This window comes from Salvelinus fontinalis, chromosome 13, assembly GCF_029448725.1.
Source record: "Salvelinus fontinalis isolate EN_2023a chromosome 13, ASM2944872v1, whole genome shotgun sequence".
NCBI lineage: Eukaryota > Metazoa > Chordata > Actinopteri > Salmoniformes > Salmonidae > Salvelinus > Salvelinus fontinalis.
In genome coordinates, this window is record NC_074677.1 from 33,241,322 (window position 1) to 33,259,012 (window position 17,691).

Consider the following 17,691-nt stretch of genomic DNA (forward strand, 5'->3'; position numbering starts at 1 on the left):
CTGCATAGCACCAGAGACATGTAAAAGACAAGCCTGACCTCTCCCCTCTGGGCCCCAAATGACTGAGCCCCAGCTGAGGGAGGAAACGCATCTGCCAACACTAGATTATATTAGAAATGCATTCTAACAAAAAGTATATCACATAAGAATATTATGCAGATATGACATCTTAATTACTTATGTTACCCAACTAATTCTGATTCATCCACCACAATTTACAATCACCAAAATGAAAACGGACAGTCGGGGAGAATCAAAAATTCCAAAAATGTATTTTTTGTTTTGAGTCACTCACCTAGCATAAGAACGCTGCATAAGCCATGGCAACATGTGTAGCATTGCAGGAAGTTAGCTTTAAAACAGGAACAGTCTGTGGCCAAGAGGGCCTCTAAAATTTGCGGTCGGAGACTGCTCCATTGACCACAGCCACTACCACTCGGTATCGTGATACTTGGCCTGGTATCACATCGTTAGTAAAATGTTGGTATTATGACAATCTCATTCTGAAAATAGGCTAAATGTTTTGCAGTTTACAGATTTTTCCAGTGTTTCTGTGCAAAAATAATTATTCTCTCCTTTTTGGGCCCTCACTAGTTTGCATCCCTGTGACCTAGGCTAGCCAACTACACCTGGGCCAAACTACTGTACTAGTACTCTTTGCCATGTGTCGTGTACGAAATGTTATTTCATCTGGAATGTACTGTACTTAATGCTGTATGTCTATGCAACTCTTTACTGTAATCCTAATTCCGAGGTCAGTTTTCTCTGCTATGTGTACAAGTAATCAGTTCAACCTGCTCTAATACAGTAGAGTTTGTACCCCATTGAATCTCCTCTGCTGTCGTCCAGCCTCCAACAGGAAGTGACACCATGGTGAAAGGGGGTGTGACGGCAAGCATCAACACCAAGCACCAGTGCATCACGGCCATGAAGGAGTATGAGAACAAATCACTGGAGGTGGGTCATTGTTAGGCATTTACTTTCACCTGTCCTCTATCTTTCAGATCAGGGAAAATGGAAGGGAAAGAGATGAGAGGGATCCACTTCAGAGTATTGAGATACATCCAGGCCTCTCACCCCCTCTCTCCTTTGTGGTGTGTAGGAGCTGAGGTTTGAGGACTACCAGGCAGGGAGGAAGGGACCCACTAACCCTATGGCTGCACCAACAGGGGGTATCTTTGGGGCTGCAGCCGCAGCCACCCCCAGTACAGGGGCTACAGGGCTGTTTGGCTCCTCAGCCACTAACACAGGCTTCTCCTTTGGCCAGGCCAAAACCACCTTCGGAACTAGTAAGTCAGACCGAGCCCTATAGAAAATATAAATTCCATAAATTCCATCGGAATGTTGTAACTTCCTCTCACCTCCTTCCCTCTGTCCTCAGGTGCGGGTGGGTTTGGTGCAGCCACAGGCAGTCTGTTTGGGCAGCAGCAGCCCCAGCAGGCCCAGCAGGCAGTCAGCCTGTTCAAGCCCTTCGGCCAGGCCACAACCACCCCCAACACAGGCTTCTCCTTCGGCAACACCAGCACCATGGGCCAGCCCCAACAAACCAGCACCATGGTGAGAGCCTACACACACATGTTAACACATGCCTAACATAGTACCATTCCAATAGAGTAACTCTTTCTCCATCCCAGGGGGGTCTGTTTGGGGCCACGGCAGCATCCCAGGCAGGGGGGTTGTTTGGAAATACCGCTCAGACCGCACCAGCTACGGGCTTTGGGACAGGCACCGGACTCTTTGGACAAACCAACACCGCTTTCGGCAACGTCGGCACACAGGTATTAATTGACTCAACTGATAATGCCTTTATAAAGTTGTTCGGTACAGTATGATGGATGTATATTAATCTGGTGTCTGTCTGTGCTCCTATCCCTAGCAGGGCTTGTTTGGTAATAAAACGGCAGGGTTTGGTGTCACCACTACCAGCGCCCCGTCGTTTGGCACGGGCACCGGCCTCTTCGGCAACAAACCTGCCCTCACTCTCGGAACAGCTACCAACACATCCAACTTTGGTGAGTTGATAATCTGCCCTTATTTGTATGCACCTGTGACGAAGGCTAGTACATGCTAATAAACTGTCTGTAGGGCAGGGTGGTATGCCGTGTTTTACGATGTACAGGTATGATGCATTGATAGGTTTGGGTTTTTAAATTCTATAACGGCATTTAAATGTTTGGTTTGTTCAATGTGATCTGCAACTCTGGCACGTGTAATGTCCACTTCTATAGTTTACTCCGTTTGCTACTTGTCGTCTTTCTCCTTCCTGCTACTGCATGCCGTTTCCCACACCATGTTCTATGGACAGATGAGTCAAAAGTATCACTTTTTTGACGACATGAGTCCCATTATGCCTGGTGGAACCAAACACTGCATTCCACAGTAAAAAAGAAACCGCAACACATTTTGAAGTTTTGGAATGGCCTAGTCAAAGTCCAGACCTAAACCCCACTGTGATGTTGTTAGGACTTTAAACGAGCAGTTCATGCTTGAAAACCCACAAATGTTGCTGAGTTAAAGCAGTTGCGCATGGAAGGGTTGGCCAAAATTCCTCCACAGCGATCTGAGAGACTGATCAACGACTACAGGAAAGCATTTGATTGGAGTCATTGCAGTTAAAGGTGGCACAACAACCAGTTGAGTGTCAGGTGGCAATTACTTTTTCACACAGGGGTGTTGGGTGTTTCATAACTTTGATTATGAAATAAGTTGAATGTTATTTGTTCAGTCAAGTTTATTTAAAAAAAATCTGATATTAGGTTTTGGTTGAAGATCGGATAACATTCAGTATTCAAAATATGCATAAGTAGAGAATTAGAAAGGGGGCAAATACCTTTTCACAGCACTGTAGATGCAGAAAGATGTTGGTGACAAAGATTCTGCTTTCTACAAGTGTTCTATAATTTCACTTCCTTTTATAGGGATGGTGATTTGAAATGTTTTAAAACTTGTTAGGGCTAGGGTCCTTTTTTCTCAATTTCCACCTGACTGACATGCCCAAAGTAAACTGCCTGTTGCTCAGGCCCTGAAGCCAGGATAAGCATATAATTGGTACCATTGGAAAGAAAATACTTTGATGTTTGTATAAATGTTAAAATAATGTAGGAGACTATAATACAATAGAAATGGTAGGAGAAAATCCAAAGAAAACCAACTGGATTTTTTTTTCTCTTGAGATCTCATGCTCTTACAATGGAAGATATAGGGGCATAATGAATTCTAGCTCACAGGATGCAATTCCTATGGTGTCCACAGGGTGTCAGCAGTCTATGTTCAAGGTTTCAGGCTTGTAACTTCCAAAACAAGTAAGAAATAGTTTTAGTAGAAGGACACGCTCTTGTAAATTCGTGTTTGGTTACATGATGAAGACAAGACCCACCTGCTAATATCGGTTTCCTATTGAACGTACTTCTTTCCGGTAGAAATATTATAGTTTGATTACATTTTAGGGTATCTGAGGAGTCAATAGAAATGTATTTGGACTTGTTTTAACAAAGTTTAGCGGTAGATTTTCGGATTCCTTTATCTGCATGTTGAACGAGTGGATTACTCAAATCGATGGCGCCAACTAAATTGACTTTTTGGGATATAAAGAAGGATTTTATCTAACAAAACGACGCTACATGTTATAGCTGGGACCCTTTTGGATGACAAATCAGAGGAAGATTTTCAAAGTAAGTGAATATTTAATCGCTATTTGTGAATTTATGAAACCTGTGCCGGTGGAAAAATATTGATGTGGGGCGTCGTCCTCAAACAATCGCATGGCATGCTTTCGTTGTAATGGCTACTGTAAATCGGACAGTGGAGTTGGATTAACAAGAATTTAAGCTTTCAACCGATATAAGACACTTGTATGTACCTAAATGTTTAATATCCATCATTTTTATGATTGTTTATTTGATTTGCGCGCCCTCCAGTTTCACTGGAAGTTGTCCCGCTAGCAGGACGTCTAGCCCTAAGAAGTTATTAAGAATGAAAAGTGAATTGCTTTGCCACATTTTTTGCAATATTACTTTCGTTCCATGTTACAAACAATGCATATTTTGGAATATTTTTAATCTGTACATGCTTCCTTCTTTTCCCTCTGTGAAATCCCTGCTGGTTTCCTTCTTCTCCGGCAACCAAGTTAGGAAGAACGCAAAGATCTTTGTTGTGACTGGGTGAAATAATGAAGTGTAATTAATAACTTCACCATGCTCAAAGGGATATTCAATGTCTGCCGTTTTTATTTGTATCCATCTACCAATAGGTGCCCTTTGCGAGGCATTGGAAAACCTCCCTGAACTTTGGTTGAATCTGTGTTTCACATTCACTAATCGACTGAGGGACCTTACAATTATCTATATGTGTGGGGTACAAAGATGAGGTAGTCCTAAAGAAAATTACGTTAAACACTATTGCAGAAAATGAGTCCATGCAACCTATTATGTGACTTGTTAAGCAAATTAGTTTACTCAACTTATTTAGGCTTGCCATAACAAAGGGGTGAGTACTTATTGACTCAAGACATTTCAGCTTTTCATTAAATAAATAAATAATAATTTGTATGAAAAAAATGAAACACAATTCCACTTTGACGTTATGGGCTTTTGTGTGTAGGCCAGTGCCAAACAAAATCTAAATGTAAACAAAATGTGGAAAAGGTCAATGGGTGTGTGTACTTTCTGAAGGCACTATCTATATGCCAACAATGCCTAATTTATCATAACCATTACAGATAACAAATCCTAATGGCAAAATTTCCCCATTTCTTTTAATATAGTGTAAAAAAACAAGTGCATTTTAAAATTTTACCATAATACCAACTGGTTATATCGTGGAACACAATCTTCAAAAAGGCAGTAACTGCTTGTGGAAGCCTATGGCATTAGGGTTGGGTGATGTAACCTTTGACCTGTTGTGATCTTCCCATAACTTTTATACCCCAAAAGTATTTAAAAGTAATAATATATATTTAATAACCCAAAATCAAATTCACCTGAAGCAATCATGACAACCATGAGGTAATGGCAAATCTTTTATTTTTATATTCCTTTCGGTGGAGGAGCAGGACAGGTTTGTGTACGTGGCAGGCACATGATGGAGCAGTGACTATCTGAGGAACGGGCTGTCTTTATTTTAATTTTATTTAACTAGGCAAGTCAGTTAAGAACAAATTCTTATTTACAAACCCGGACGACACTGGGTCAATTGTGCACTGCACTATGGGATTCCCAATCACGGCCGGATGTGATGCAGCCTGGATTCGAACCAGGTACTGCAGTGTCTTAGACCACTGCGCCACTCGGGAGTCTTACCGTAGTGAGCTCGATTATAGGCCTACATCATGGGCTGGGTAGATGAAGTCTTAACCTCTAACGCCTCACAAACCTGGATCCGGGATCCCCCCCATCACAAAAGCTGACTAGCATAGCCTAGCCTAAAGTTACAAGGATATCATAAAATGAAATGTTCATGAAATCACAAGTCCAAGACACCAAATGAAAGATACAGATCTTGTGATTCAAGCCATCATCTCTGATTTTTAAAATGTTTTACAGGGAAGACACTATGTAAATCTATTAGCTAACCACGTTAGCAAAAGACAACAATTTTCTTACTGCATCAGTAGCTATCACAAATTCGACCAAATAAAGATATAAATAGCCACTAACCAAGAAACAAACCTCATCAGATGACAGTTTGATAACATATTTATTGTATAGCATAGGTTTTGTTAGAAAAATGTGCATATTTCAGGTATAAATCATAGTTTACAATTGCAGCCCCCATCACAACTATCACTAAAATGACTAGAATAACTACAGAGACCATCGTGTATTAGCTAATTACTCATCATAAAACATTTCTTAAAAATACACAGCGTACAGCAATTGAAAGACACAGATCTTGTGAATCAAGACAATATTTCATTTGTGGTCATTTGTGGTCTGCTGGAGGTCATTTTGCAGGGCTCTGGCAGTGCTCCTCCTGCTCAAAGGCGGAGGTAGCGGTCCTGCTGCTGGGTTGTTGCCCTCCTACGGCCTCCTCCACATCTCCTGATGTACTGGCCTGTCTCCTGGTAACGCCTCCATGCTCTGGACACTACGCTGACAGACACAGCAAACCTTCTTGCCACAGCTCGCATTGATGTGCCATCCTGGATGAGCTGCACTACCTGAGCCACTTGTGTGGGTTGTAGACTCCGTCTCATGCTACCACTAGAGTGAGAGCACCGCCAGCATTCAAAAGTGACCAAAACATCAGCCAGGAAGCATGGGAACTGAGAAGTGGTCTGTGGTCACCACCTGCAGAATCACTCCTTTATTGGGGGTGTCTTGCTAATTGCCTATAATTTCCACCTTTTGTCTATTCCATTTGCACAACAGCATGTGAAATGTATTGTCAATCAGTGTTGCTTCCTAAGTGGACAGTTTGATTTCACAGAAGTGTGATTGACTTGGAGTTACATTGTGTTGTTTAAGTGTTCCCTTTATTTTTTTGAGCAGTGTATATTTTTCTATGGTTAAAGATAGTACTCGAACAGCCATCAACAGCTATTCCCATCCCTATTAGTTTGTGTATCTTGTCTGCAAACTATTGCTTGTTTGTCTTTTCTTAGCAAGTTCTGGCCAAAATAAATTGTTACCCACTAATTGCTTGTTAGCTGGCTAGCTAACTTGCAAAATGTCAGAGCAAATGTAGCTAGCTAATACAGCCTGGTACTGGTGTAGGCATAGATGAGCATTGTTTTTGCAATGGTATCTTTTAAATCTGAGAGAAATAGGCAAAGCATGAATGTTAGCTAGCTAGCTATTTCGCTACATGTGGTAAGAATGTGTAATATAACTTCTAATTAGGCTCCCCTGGAAACACTGACCGACACTTTGGTTCCTACCCTGTCAATAATTCCTCCCTGGCTTATTCATTCGTTGTCATGTCAAACAACAATGTATTCAAGGTGCTCCCCACTATATTCCAACTAGAATTCAATCAATCATTCTATTTTCCAACAGTTTTTTTCCCCCTAGATGCACTCCTGCTCTGCGTGGCACAGTGTGGAAATAACGAAAATGCAGAAATTCATGAACATGTTTGAAGTTGGATTGAACTTTATAAAACAGCCGGACTGAAGAGAGCCATTGAAATCAACTTCTAATTATTACTCATAAAAATATTTAGAACTTTCATTGTTAAAAAATATGAGACCGTTATACGGTAAAAACATAAAAAATATTGTGATATGATATTTTGGCCATATCGCTCAGCCCTACTTATAGATGATATTATTGGCTATGTCAGTGACCATGTTGTTCTTCTCTCTGTGTTGTGTGAAGGTTTTGGACCCACTGCTGCTGGCGGAAGCCTTTTTGGGAACAAGACAGCAGCAGGAGGACTAGGGACCGGGCTGGGAGCCAGCTTTGGAGCAGGTATGAATGGAACAGATGACACTTCCAGGGCACCATAGGCCTGGCATACATTTGGTAGTGAAATATAATGTTAACTTCTCATGTATCGTATGGAAGATAATAAAAAAACCACAAATGCATCAAATATCCATCATGTAAAAAATAGCAAAAACAAAGACCTGCCTTTTTGGATGTGTTTTATCTGAGTCTTCATTATGTCAGTCATTAGTCTGTGTGTTTCTCTGCGCGTCTGTGTTGTGTTTGTCAACAGTAGGCACTGGCCAGATGTCTCTGTTTGGGAATAACAAGACGCTGGGTTCCACTCTGGGAACAATGGGAGGTTTTGGAGTGCAGGGATTCAGCACAGGAAACAGCACTCTAGGCTTCGGAGCGCCACAACAGCCCGTTGGTAAATACCACTTCCGTCTATCACCACCTATCTATCCAGTCTGAAGCTGAATGTGAAAGCACATCCCTCGCCCTTTCCTCTAGTACAGTGGTATTCAAACTTTTTCAACCGGGACCCTATTTCCCCCCCCCCAATAATTTATTGCCACCCCAACACACCCCAAATCTAATGACACAACCTTAAAATCAGTTCATTTACATTTTTACATCAACAAATAAGCTTAACCTGTTTGGGGTGCAAGCCCGAAATTGGACGAAAATGACAACAGCTGCAGGGCGCGAAATTCAAAATCTATTTTTTTAAAATATTTAACTTTTACACATTAACAAGTCCAATACAGCATTTGAAAGATAAACATCTTGTCAATCCAGCCAACATGTCCGATTTTTTAAAAATGTTTTACAGAGAAAACACCACATATATTTATGTTAGCTCACCACCAAATACAAAAGTGGACAGACACGTATGGATATGATTATGAAGTATGAATTATGATTCAAGTAGCATGCACAAGCCAACCGAAATAAACTAAAACCAACCTAAAGAGCCCAGAAAAAACTACCTCAGATGACAGTCATATAACATGTTACACAATAAATCTATGTTTTGTTCATAAAAAGTGCATATTTTAGCTATAAATCAGTTTTACATTGATGCTACCCAAAAATGCTAACACATAGCTAGAGTCTGAATCCAGACGGGAGTAGCCAGAGAAAATACATACACCAACGTCGGCTACTAATTACACCTCATAAAACATTTCAGAAAAACATATGGTGGATAGCTAATGAAAGACAGATATCGTGTGAATAAAGCCAACATTTCCGATTTTTGAAGTGTTTTACAGCGAAAACACAATATATCGTTATATTAGCTAACAACATAAGCTAGCATAAGTCAGCACTAGCATTGGTCAAGCGCTAGCCTAGCACAGTTAGCCCAGTTAGCACAGCTCAACAGATATATGAAAAAGCATCCCAAATTGGGTCTTATCTTTGTTGATATTCCATCAGAATGTTGTAACGGGGTCCAATGTCCAGTAGAGTCTTTAGTTGGGTTCCAGAACGAATTATTTCCCTCTTTGGTTAGCAAGCACAATAGCATTGCGGCGCTACACAGCGTTTCTTCAAAAAATTCTTCCGTCGTATCACATCTAAAGTCCAGAATAAATTGCAATAATATAATTAAAGTATATTGAAAAAACATACTTTAGGATGATTTTGTGACATGTATCAAATAATATCGTAGTCAGACATCATATTCACCGTTATCTACCTTGTTCCAGAAGCCGAGACCAAATTCTGCTTCGCGCCCGGAATTTTTTTTTAACTGCGCAGGTCTCACAAGAAGGTGTGTTATTCAGTCCATGGACGAGATATTCGACTCCTTTCAATTCTCACTTCCGCATTACAGCCTGACGAAGGCGTGTGACGTGTTTATATGGTCCCAAGTCAAAGGGCCTTTTATAGAGAAGGTCTTAAAGAGACACATCGCATTTTGGAAATCTCAATTCGGCTGGGAAAATGGCTGTAAAAATATTTCTGTTCGACTTAGAGAAACAATTCAAACCTTTTTAGAAACTATAGACTTATCTATCCAACAGTAATAAATATATGCATATTGGAAAATAAAAAGTTTCTTAGGAGGCCGTTTGAAAATGTGCACACATTTTCCAGTTTTTTCAATATTCAGCTTGCAGCCCAAACAGGTTAAATTCAGTGCATTTTTATCTCTTATCAAAATGAAAAGAAACCAATGAATATATTTACTTAATACAATTGTATATTTTCAAATGTTTTTTTCTTAAACGTTTGTATATTGTCCCATACAATAATCTGTACTCTTAATCTCCCCACTGCAGTTTCCCCGCCAGCCCGACTTTGAAAACCACTGCTCTAGTACCAATTGTATTACTCTTTTAGTGTACTGAAGAAACTGTCTGGATAACATTACACGATGTGGTGTGAACTTCCTAATTCTTATGCCTATTTCACTTGTCTCTACTCAGCGGTGACGGACCCTAACGCGGTGGCGGCCCAGCAGGCAGTGCTGCAGCAGCAGATCAATGCTCTGGCTTACTCCCCCTTCGGAGACTCCCCCCTCTTCAGAAACCCCCTCTCTGATCCCAAGAAGGAGGAGGAGCGTCTGAAGCCCACCAATCCAGTGGCCCAGAAGGCGTTGACCACGCCAACTCACTACAAACTGACACCGCGACCTGCGACACGTGTGCGGCCCAAAGCTCTGACATCATCGGGCTCTTCCAAGTCCCAGCTGTTTGATGGGTTGGATGATGACGAGCCTTCTCTCACCAACGGAGCCTTCATGCCCAGGTAGGTGTCTCTGTGGAAATTTGCTTCTAACTAGTTCACATGTTTCTGTTTCCACTGATTTACTGAATTCAGCTGTTTTCTGTTATGTTTTTCTAAGCGAATACTAGAACTTGGTTTTCAATAGCTTTTCACCTCTTGTATGTAACGTCTTGTATGAGCTGCATCTCTATGCTTCTGTCTGTCTGCTGACTGTGATGTTGGTGTATGGTACCTGATGTGTATGTTAGTACATCTGTGTATGTTGTCTGATCTGTGTTTCTCTGTGGTGTTATACACTAGGAAGAGCATCAAGAAGCTGGTGCTGAAGAACCTGAATGGCAGCAGCCTGTACAGCAGCCCACTCAACAGAGATTCCGACGACCTGTCCTCTCCACCAGAGTACCCCCTCAACAGACTCGGGTCAGACACACACACACACACACACACACACACACACACACACACACACACACACACACACACACACACACACACACACAGATTTAACATTTCAAATATGTATCTGTGGAGTGTTGGTTGCTGACCATGTCTCTCCCCTACAGTGCCAGTGTGGACGAGGATGATGATGTGAGGGAGGTGGTGGAGGGAGGAGCCGAGGACGACCTGGAGATCAAGTTCTACGCCAAGCCCAGCCTGCAGGACACCATCTCAGAGCTCAATGCCCATAGGATGGGGGCTGGGGGCAGGAACGGGCTGCAGGTGAGCTGATAGTAAAAAGGAGTAGACAGACAGTGAATATGGTTGTCTCAAATGACACCTGATTCCCCATAAAGGGCACTTATTTTTTGGGACACGCTCCTCAGATAGTGCACTACTTTAGACATTTTTGACATGACTGTTCTGAACCTGCCTCCTCTGATTTCAGGTGAGCAGCGAGGACATATCGCTGGGAGATGACTCCATACAGGAGGAGCGAGTGGAGGAGGGCCCCCCCCACCCTGCAGGTATCGTTCTGGGCCGTGTGGGCTACTACACCATCCCTGCCATGGAAGAGCTGGCCAAAATGGTGGATGAAAACGGAGTGTGTGTGGTGGAAAACTTCACCGTGGGCAGAAAAGGTAAGATTCTGGATTGGTCGGGTAGATACTGCTCTTTAAAAAAATATTGGTCGGTAGCTCACTGCTCTGCTCTCTGATTGGCTCTCAGGTTACGGCTCCGTGTTCTTCCATGGTGAGGTGAACGTGACGGGGCTGAACCTGGATGAGATTGTCCACTTCAGACGTAAAGAGGTCATCATCTACCTCGACGACAAGAACAAGCCCCCTGAGGGGGAGGGGCTCAACAGGTCAGTGACAGGATGGGACATGGGCTCTTCCTCCCCTTCACAGTGGGGACATTGTCGTTATCAGTTTCCTTGTAATGCCATCACAGACGTCAAACTGATTTGACATATACTCTGATAGTGATCACAGCTGAGGCATAACTCAAGTTAATGTGCTCCTTATTTCCTCTCCCTTTCTCTCATCCTTTACTGCAACTCTTTACTAACCCCATATTCTTATCTCTTTCTCCCTCTCCCCTCTTTCTCACTCACTCGTCCCCTTTCCCAGGCGAGCAGAAGTGACTCTGGATGGGGTGTGGCCTAATGATAAGACCACCTGTACTCAAATAAAGAGCCCTGAGCGTCTGTCTGAGATGAACTACGAGGGCCGCCTGGAGAACGCCTCACGCAAACAGGGCGCCCGCTTCCTCGAGTACCGCTCCGAGACGGGGTCCTGGGTGTTTGAGGTAAGCATGCCATGACACACACAGCGTCTGTGAATCAATTTCTCCCTTCCATGTCTGACTCTTCTCTCCCTGTGTCTGCAGGTGGCTCATTTCTCTAAGTACGGCCTGCAGGACTCTGACGAGGATAAGGAAGTCCCTCTCAAAGTGGACCCCAAGAAGCTGAAGACGGCAACAAGACTTCCACCAGGGCTGCAGCAGCTGCCTCCCTCCCAGCAGCAGGTGGCGCCACAGGTTCAGGTAGACTGAGCAGCACAGTGCGCCCACCCACACTGACAGTCATACTCACTGCTCTCTACATCACTTGGATGGCCTTAGTCAATATACAACCTAAATATACCCGATGATCTGAACAGAAGCAGTGTTTCCTTTCCACTACCCTTACTACCACATGCAGTGTGTTGGGTCTTCTGCCTATATCTCTGTTTCACCACTCCTGTTATGGCTTGTATTCAATAGGTTTCTATGAAAAAGGTTTTAGGTTTGATAGCCCTGGATGATGTTGGTCTCTGCACCCCAATAAGGCTCTTAAACATCAATCTGACATCACATGATGAGATGGGAAACATCCACATGTTCTATATATCAGTGGTGTGGGGAGGTCTGAGTTCTCCTCTCCGCCCAGCTTCACCGGTACCTGAGGTGCCACAACTCACCAATCACAGACAGGAGGTGGGCAGGGTGGATTGCACAAGTCTGTCAGTCCTGGTTAGTGATTAAGTTCTGCCCCTCACAACCGATTCAAAATGCACACCTTCATCTGTGCTCTAAATCTTAAATATCCTGAGCTTAACATCAGCCTGGATCACTAGCAAAGGCATGAAGTAATTCATGGATTGAAAATAAGATGTTTTAAGGGTTTTGGATAAAAATAAATCAAACTAACTTAAGGAAATGTTTAACTCTGAAGTATTTTTTTATTTTTCTTAAATTAAATATGTATTGTAAAAAAATTTTTTTTACCAACTGTCAGTCGCATCTGCTAGGTGTCAGAAAACATCACATTACCATGGTTGTACCTCATTAAAATCCAGTATTAATGCAGAGATGTTAAACCTGAAAAATCTCTTCACAGATTCATAGTTGCTTATGTTTTATCTTTTTTGCCAAACAAGCTTTAAAAAATGTACCAAAGATGTGTGATGTGTGATAACTTGCGGTTCTTGGGCAACTCTGCCAGTCCTGCAGAATATATTCAGGATTAGGTCTTCTGTCTGGTTGAGGGTTTAAACTACAACTACTCTTCTTGGGGTATTATTGACTCAAGCTACGACTTATCTTATGTAAAACCTGCTCCTATATACATCTGTGATATCTAATAATGCTATGAAATAAACTGATTAAAGATGACACATTCTGCTGGTCTGTCAGACTTGTGTATGTAGAGAAGAAAATAATGCTTATTGAGAGTGATGTCCACCATATGTGGTCTTCTTCCACACACCTGTACCATCTGCTCTGACCAGTGGAGCTCACTGACCTGGAACCAACTGCTCTGAATACAGATACTGACATTTTACATTTACTTACGTAAGCTGATTACACTAAACTGATTTTGTCTGTCTGTCTCTTTTTGGTGTTTGGCGGCACTTTCCCTGCTGTGTCGTTTGTCGACCCGCTGTGTGTACAGTCCACAGCAGTGCTGGAGCTGCTGAATCGCGTATTGGAGGTGGACAGTGATACGGCCGACATTACCCAGGATGCCCCAGGGGAGAGCATGTTGGGGGAGGAGGAAGGGGAGAGTGGCATAGGGGAGAAGGGAAGTCGGCTGGGGAATGTGACCCCTACGGAACACGACTCTGTCTCAGCGGCCAGTCAGATCGCCTCCTCGCTGGGGATCAACCCTCACACACTACAGGTAATATACTACTGTACACCCTCATGCGCCACTTGTTTAATGGTGTGGGTGGTGTGTTTTCCCTCACTCGCTTCATGACTGTAGCGTGTGCTTCCCTTTTCTCAGATTATGAAGGCATCGCTGTTTGCTGAGGACGATGATGGTGATATGTTCCAGGAGCAGGGAGGGATGACAAGTTCTCTAAACGTGGCCTCTCCTCACATCCACCTGCCTGGCACGCAGGGCAGGCCCTCCAGTAAGTGTCACACACACAGCCCAAACACTGAATTATACCCACAGTCACCATCCTTTACTTACAGACCCTAACAGGCCTAAAATGCTAATATAGCACTCCTTCTGAAGGAAGCTTTACTATTGGATGAATTAAAGGTGGTTTACTTGGATTGTGTTCATTGAGCTTTCCCCCCCCCCCCCCACCCTTGCATTCTCTCTCCAGTCGGTGGTCTCCTGCAGACTCGTTTCAGCAGTGCCGGTCTCTTCTTTCAGCTCCCTGACGTGCCCTTCGGTGGGGGCCTTCCCGGCAGGCTGTCCATGTCTCGGGTGTCGCCGGCGGTGCCTGAGCCTTCGCGGGTCTCTCCCTGGCCCTCTTTTCTTTTGCCTGCCCCACCGGCCGTGGCCACTCTACGGACAGTAGGGGCTCGGCGCCTGGGGGGACCTGTGGACCCAGAGAACTCAGTCACACTGGGGAAGGTATTGATAGCTATACTTCTAATGTGTTACATTTCCTGGAACTTTCCCCAAATTCCCAGGTTTTTCCAAAACTGGTTGGAAGATTAACAGTTGGAGGAATCCTCCAACCAGGATTTCTGGAAAACCTGGGAATTTGGGGAAAGTTACTGGAATTTTTTGCTAGACACTTCATGATACAATTATGATCGTTAAGAGTTGAAATATCAGGTACAGTAGACTGATTTACACAAGGATACATTCAGATGTACATTGGGCAAAGCAATGAAACTTTACATCAAGAACATTGAGATTTGCTGGATAATTGGAATGATTCCACTGTTTATTATGTGTGAAATAGGGCTGTAAAGTATGGGTTGTTGTAATCCATTCCCATCCATCCAGGGCCGTCTTCTGATGGATGCGGCTTTGTTCACGGGCCGGTCATTTCGGGTGGGCTGGGGTCCTGGCTGGACTCTGGTCCACTGTGGAGACGGGCTAAGTGGGGCCGGGGACAAGGAGCAGGACCACGGAGACACAGGAGCTACAGGCTTTGGATTCCTGCCCAAACCTGCCAAGAGTAGACGGTAAGCAATACATACACACACACACACACACACACACACACCAGACCACTGTAATCAGACCACTTGACCAGCAGCATACCTCCCTGCACCCCACTGCTGGCTTGCCTCTGAAGCTAAGCAGGGTTGGTCCTGGTCGGTCCCTGACTGTGAGACCAGATGCTGCTGGAAGAGATGTTGGAGGGCCAATATGAGGCACTCTTTCCTCTAGTCTTAAAAAAATATCCCAATGCCACAGGGCAGTGATGGGGGTCATTGCCCTGTGTAGGGTGCCGTCTTTCAGATGGGACGTTAAACGAGTGTCCTGACTCTGTGGTCACTAAAGATCCCATGGCACTTATCGTAAGAGTATTGTTAACCTGGGTGTCCTAGCTAAATTCCCAATCTGGCCCTCGTACCATCATGGTCACCTATCATCCCCAGCTTCCAGTTAGGCTCTTCTTTCCCCTGTAACCATTCCCCAGGTTGTTGCTGTAAATGAGAATTTGGTCTGTCAACTTACTAGTAAAATAAAATAAATAAAAAATCTACACAGTAGGAGTGTGGGAATGGGATCCAGACCTTTATGAAAGGACTGTTTGAGGTTTGTTTAGAGATCTAAAGCCTAAACGTTCCTCTCCTCCAAATCCATCTTTCTCCCCATCCTTCTGTCTTTCACTGTACAGACTGTCAGACAGTCCATTCAAGGTGGTGATCGAGCAGGTGGTTGGTCTGGAGCTGCGGGACAGTGAGGAGAGCCAAGCGGTGTACCAGCGGCCCCTGGAGATCAGCCTGAAGCACAGCAGCATCAGTACAGAGGGGGCCTGCCCCTTCATCCAGCCCCAGAGCGGTGTGGCCGCCCTGCACGAGTACGCAGAGTGGATTACTGACCTCAACCAGGAGGCTGGTGCTGGAGATGGTAAGAGATGCAACACACACACGATGGTAGATGGTGCACATTCATTATTGGTCCAATTCCAAAACTTCCCTATTATTCTGACATCAACCCTGTATATTTCTGTTTTAATCCTCTCCCATGGTGATCTCGATGTGTTCAGATATATAAAAAATATATGCTTGCTAATGCTATCCTCTTTATGTCCATCTCCCTGTAGCAGTCTTGGGTCAATGGGCTCAGGTGTGGACTCTGTGTGAGGCCCTGTGGGGCCGATGGTGTTCAGCAGTGCCTGGTACCAGTGGCTACCTGCAGCAGATGGAGAGGAGAAGGAGCTTCTCAGCTTGGCTGTCCCACAGTGCCACCCAGTGGATCGAGCAGGAAGTGGGCCTGAACCAGGGGGGAGGAAATGCGGAGGCCATCTTTAGCTACCTGACTGGACACAGGATCAGTGATGCCTGCAGGCTGGCTCAGAAGAGTGGTGAGGAGAGGGGCGATTGGAGGGGTGACAGAGGTAGGGGGGATTGGAAATTGAGGGGATGTTGAGGAAGGAAGGGAGATCAGGAAGATGAGGGAATGGATGGAGGAGGGGACGGGTAGGAAGCTAAACCCTGCTGGATACAAGTGGTGTCTTACGAAACCGTTGGGACAGGTTGTAGGATCGCATTAAGTTGTCTTAAACCTGTGTGTAGGGGACCACCGTCTCTCCCTGCTGCTGTCCCAGGCGGTGGGCTCTCAGTATGGCCGGGAGCTGCTGGCACTGCAGCTTGGAGACTGGAACAGGATGCAGACAGACTCTTTCCTGCCTGAGGAGAGGCTACGGATCTTTGCCCTTCTCGCTGGGAAACCTGTAAGTAACTGTGTGTCCAGCTGTTGTTGTGTTCAGACTGCCATTAACTGGATTTGTCATGTGTGTGTAATCCACATAATACATGAATGATAAATGTTTTCTGAGCTGTATGTACTGGTCTCTCTAGGTGTGGCAGTCTACAGACTGTGAGGTGAATGTGTGTTCAGAACTGGACTGGAAGCGTTGTATGGCGGTCCACCTGTGGTACATGCTGCCTCCCACCGCCTCCATTGCTGAAGCCCTGGCCAAGTACGAGGCTGCCTTCCAGGGCTCTGCTGAGGGTCAGAAGTATGCCTGCGCCCCCCTTCCCCCCTACCTCGAACAATCACACCAGCCGGACATGGAGGAGGAAGAGTCTAAACAGACGCTTTACGATATCTGCTTCCACCTGCTCAAACTCTACAGCGACAGGTACTACACTACCCACAACACACTGCGCCTATATACTTCCCACAATGCACTGTATATGTTTCTCAAAATAGATTTTCTTGCTTTACTAAGGGGTGGAGTGGGGCTGTAGGTTTCTCTGACTAGAACTAATCCTACATTATCATTATCAAGCAGATTTAACAGAATAACAGTAAACTACCTCTAGAGTCGGGTTTAAGTGATGGCTCCCTCTCCCTCCCAGGCACTACAGCCTGCAGCAGTTGTTGGACCCCCTGGCGGTGACGTGGGAGCGTCTTGACTACCGTCTGAGCTGGCACCTGTGGTCGGTCCTGCAGGCGCTGCACTACACACACCTCAGCCCCGCCCGACAAGGCCTCATACACACGAGCTATGCTGCACAGCTGGAGAGTGCTGGCCTCTGGGACATGGCCATCTACGTACTGCTGCACATACCTGACAACACGTACGTACACTACATTACCAAAAGTATGTGGACACCTGCTCGTCGAGCAGTTAATTCCAAAATCATGTGCATTAATATGGAGTTGGTCCCCCCTTTGCTGCTATAACAGCCTCCACTTTTCTGGGAAGACTTTCCACTAGATGTTGGAACATTG

The 17,691-nt window shown here is 44.6% G+C and overlaps 1 protein-coding gene across 9 annotated transcripts in view; it reads left to right on the forward strand.

Moving 5' to 3' along the window:
• The window catches only part of LOC129868449 (nuclear pore complex protein Nup98-Nup96-like), a 28,907-nt gene that overhangs the window by 7,795 nt on the left and 3,421 nt on the right, over nt 1-17,691 (forward strand). For 3 of the 9 annotated variants that reach the window (XM_055942447.1, XM_055942452.1, XM_055942448.1), the window contains 23 exons: nt 850-957; nt 1,103-1,289; nt 1,382-1,557; nt 1,635-1,778; nt 1,877-2,012; nt 7,317-7,409; nt 7,660-7,797; nt 9,806-10,127; nt 10,407-10,526; nt 10,670-10,826; nt 10,993-11,185; nt 11,274-11,412; nt 11,678-11,855; nt 11,937-12,092; nt 13,483-13,710; nt 13,816-13,945; nt 14,147-14,400; nt 14,782-14,963; nt 15,626-15,858; nt 16,055-16,348; nt 16,527-16,684; nt 16,812-17,095; nt 17,316-17,537. In XM_055942447.1, the coding sequence (XP_055798422.1) occupies nt 850-957; nt 1,103-1,289; nt 1,382-1,557; nt 1,635-1,778; nt 1,877-2,012; nt 7,317-7,409; nt 7,660-7,797; nt 9,806-10,127; nt 10,407-10,526; nt 10,670-10,826; nt 10,993-11,185; nt 11,274-11,412; nt 11,678-11,855; nt 11,937-12,092; nt 13,483-13,710; nt 13,816-13,945; nt 14,147-14,400; nt 14,782-14,963; nt 15,626-15,858; nt 16,055-16,348; nt 16,527-16,684; nt 16,812-17,095; nt 17,316-17,537 (4,232 nt within the window). The remainder of the gene's footprint in view (nt 1-849; nt 958-1,102; nt 1,290-1,381; nt 1,558-1,634; nt 1,779-1,876; nt 2,013-7,316; nt 7,410-7,659; nt 7,798-9,805; nt 10,128-10,406; nt 10,527-10,669; nt 10,827-10,992; nt 11,186-11,273; nt 11,413-11,677; nt 11,856-11,936; nt 12,093-13,482; nt 13,711-13,815; nt 13,946-14,146; nt 14,401-14,781; nt 14,964-15,625; nt 15,859-16,054; nt 16,349-16,526; nt 16,685-16,811; nt 17,096-17,315; nt 17,538-17,691) is intronic. The other 6 variants (XM_055942451.1, XM_055942455.1, XM_055942449.1 and 3 more) reach the window with 4 other exon arrangements.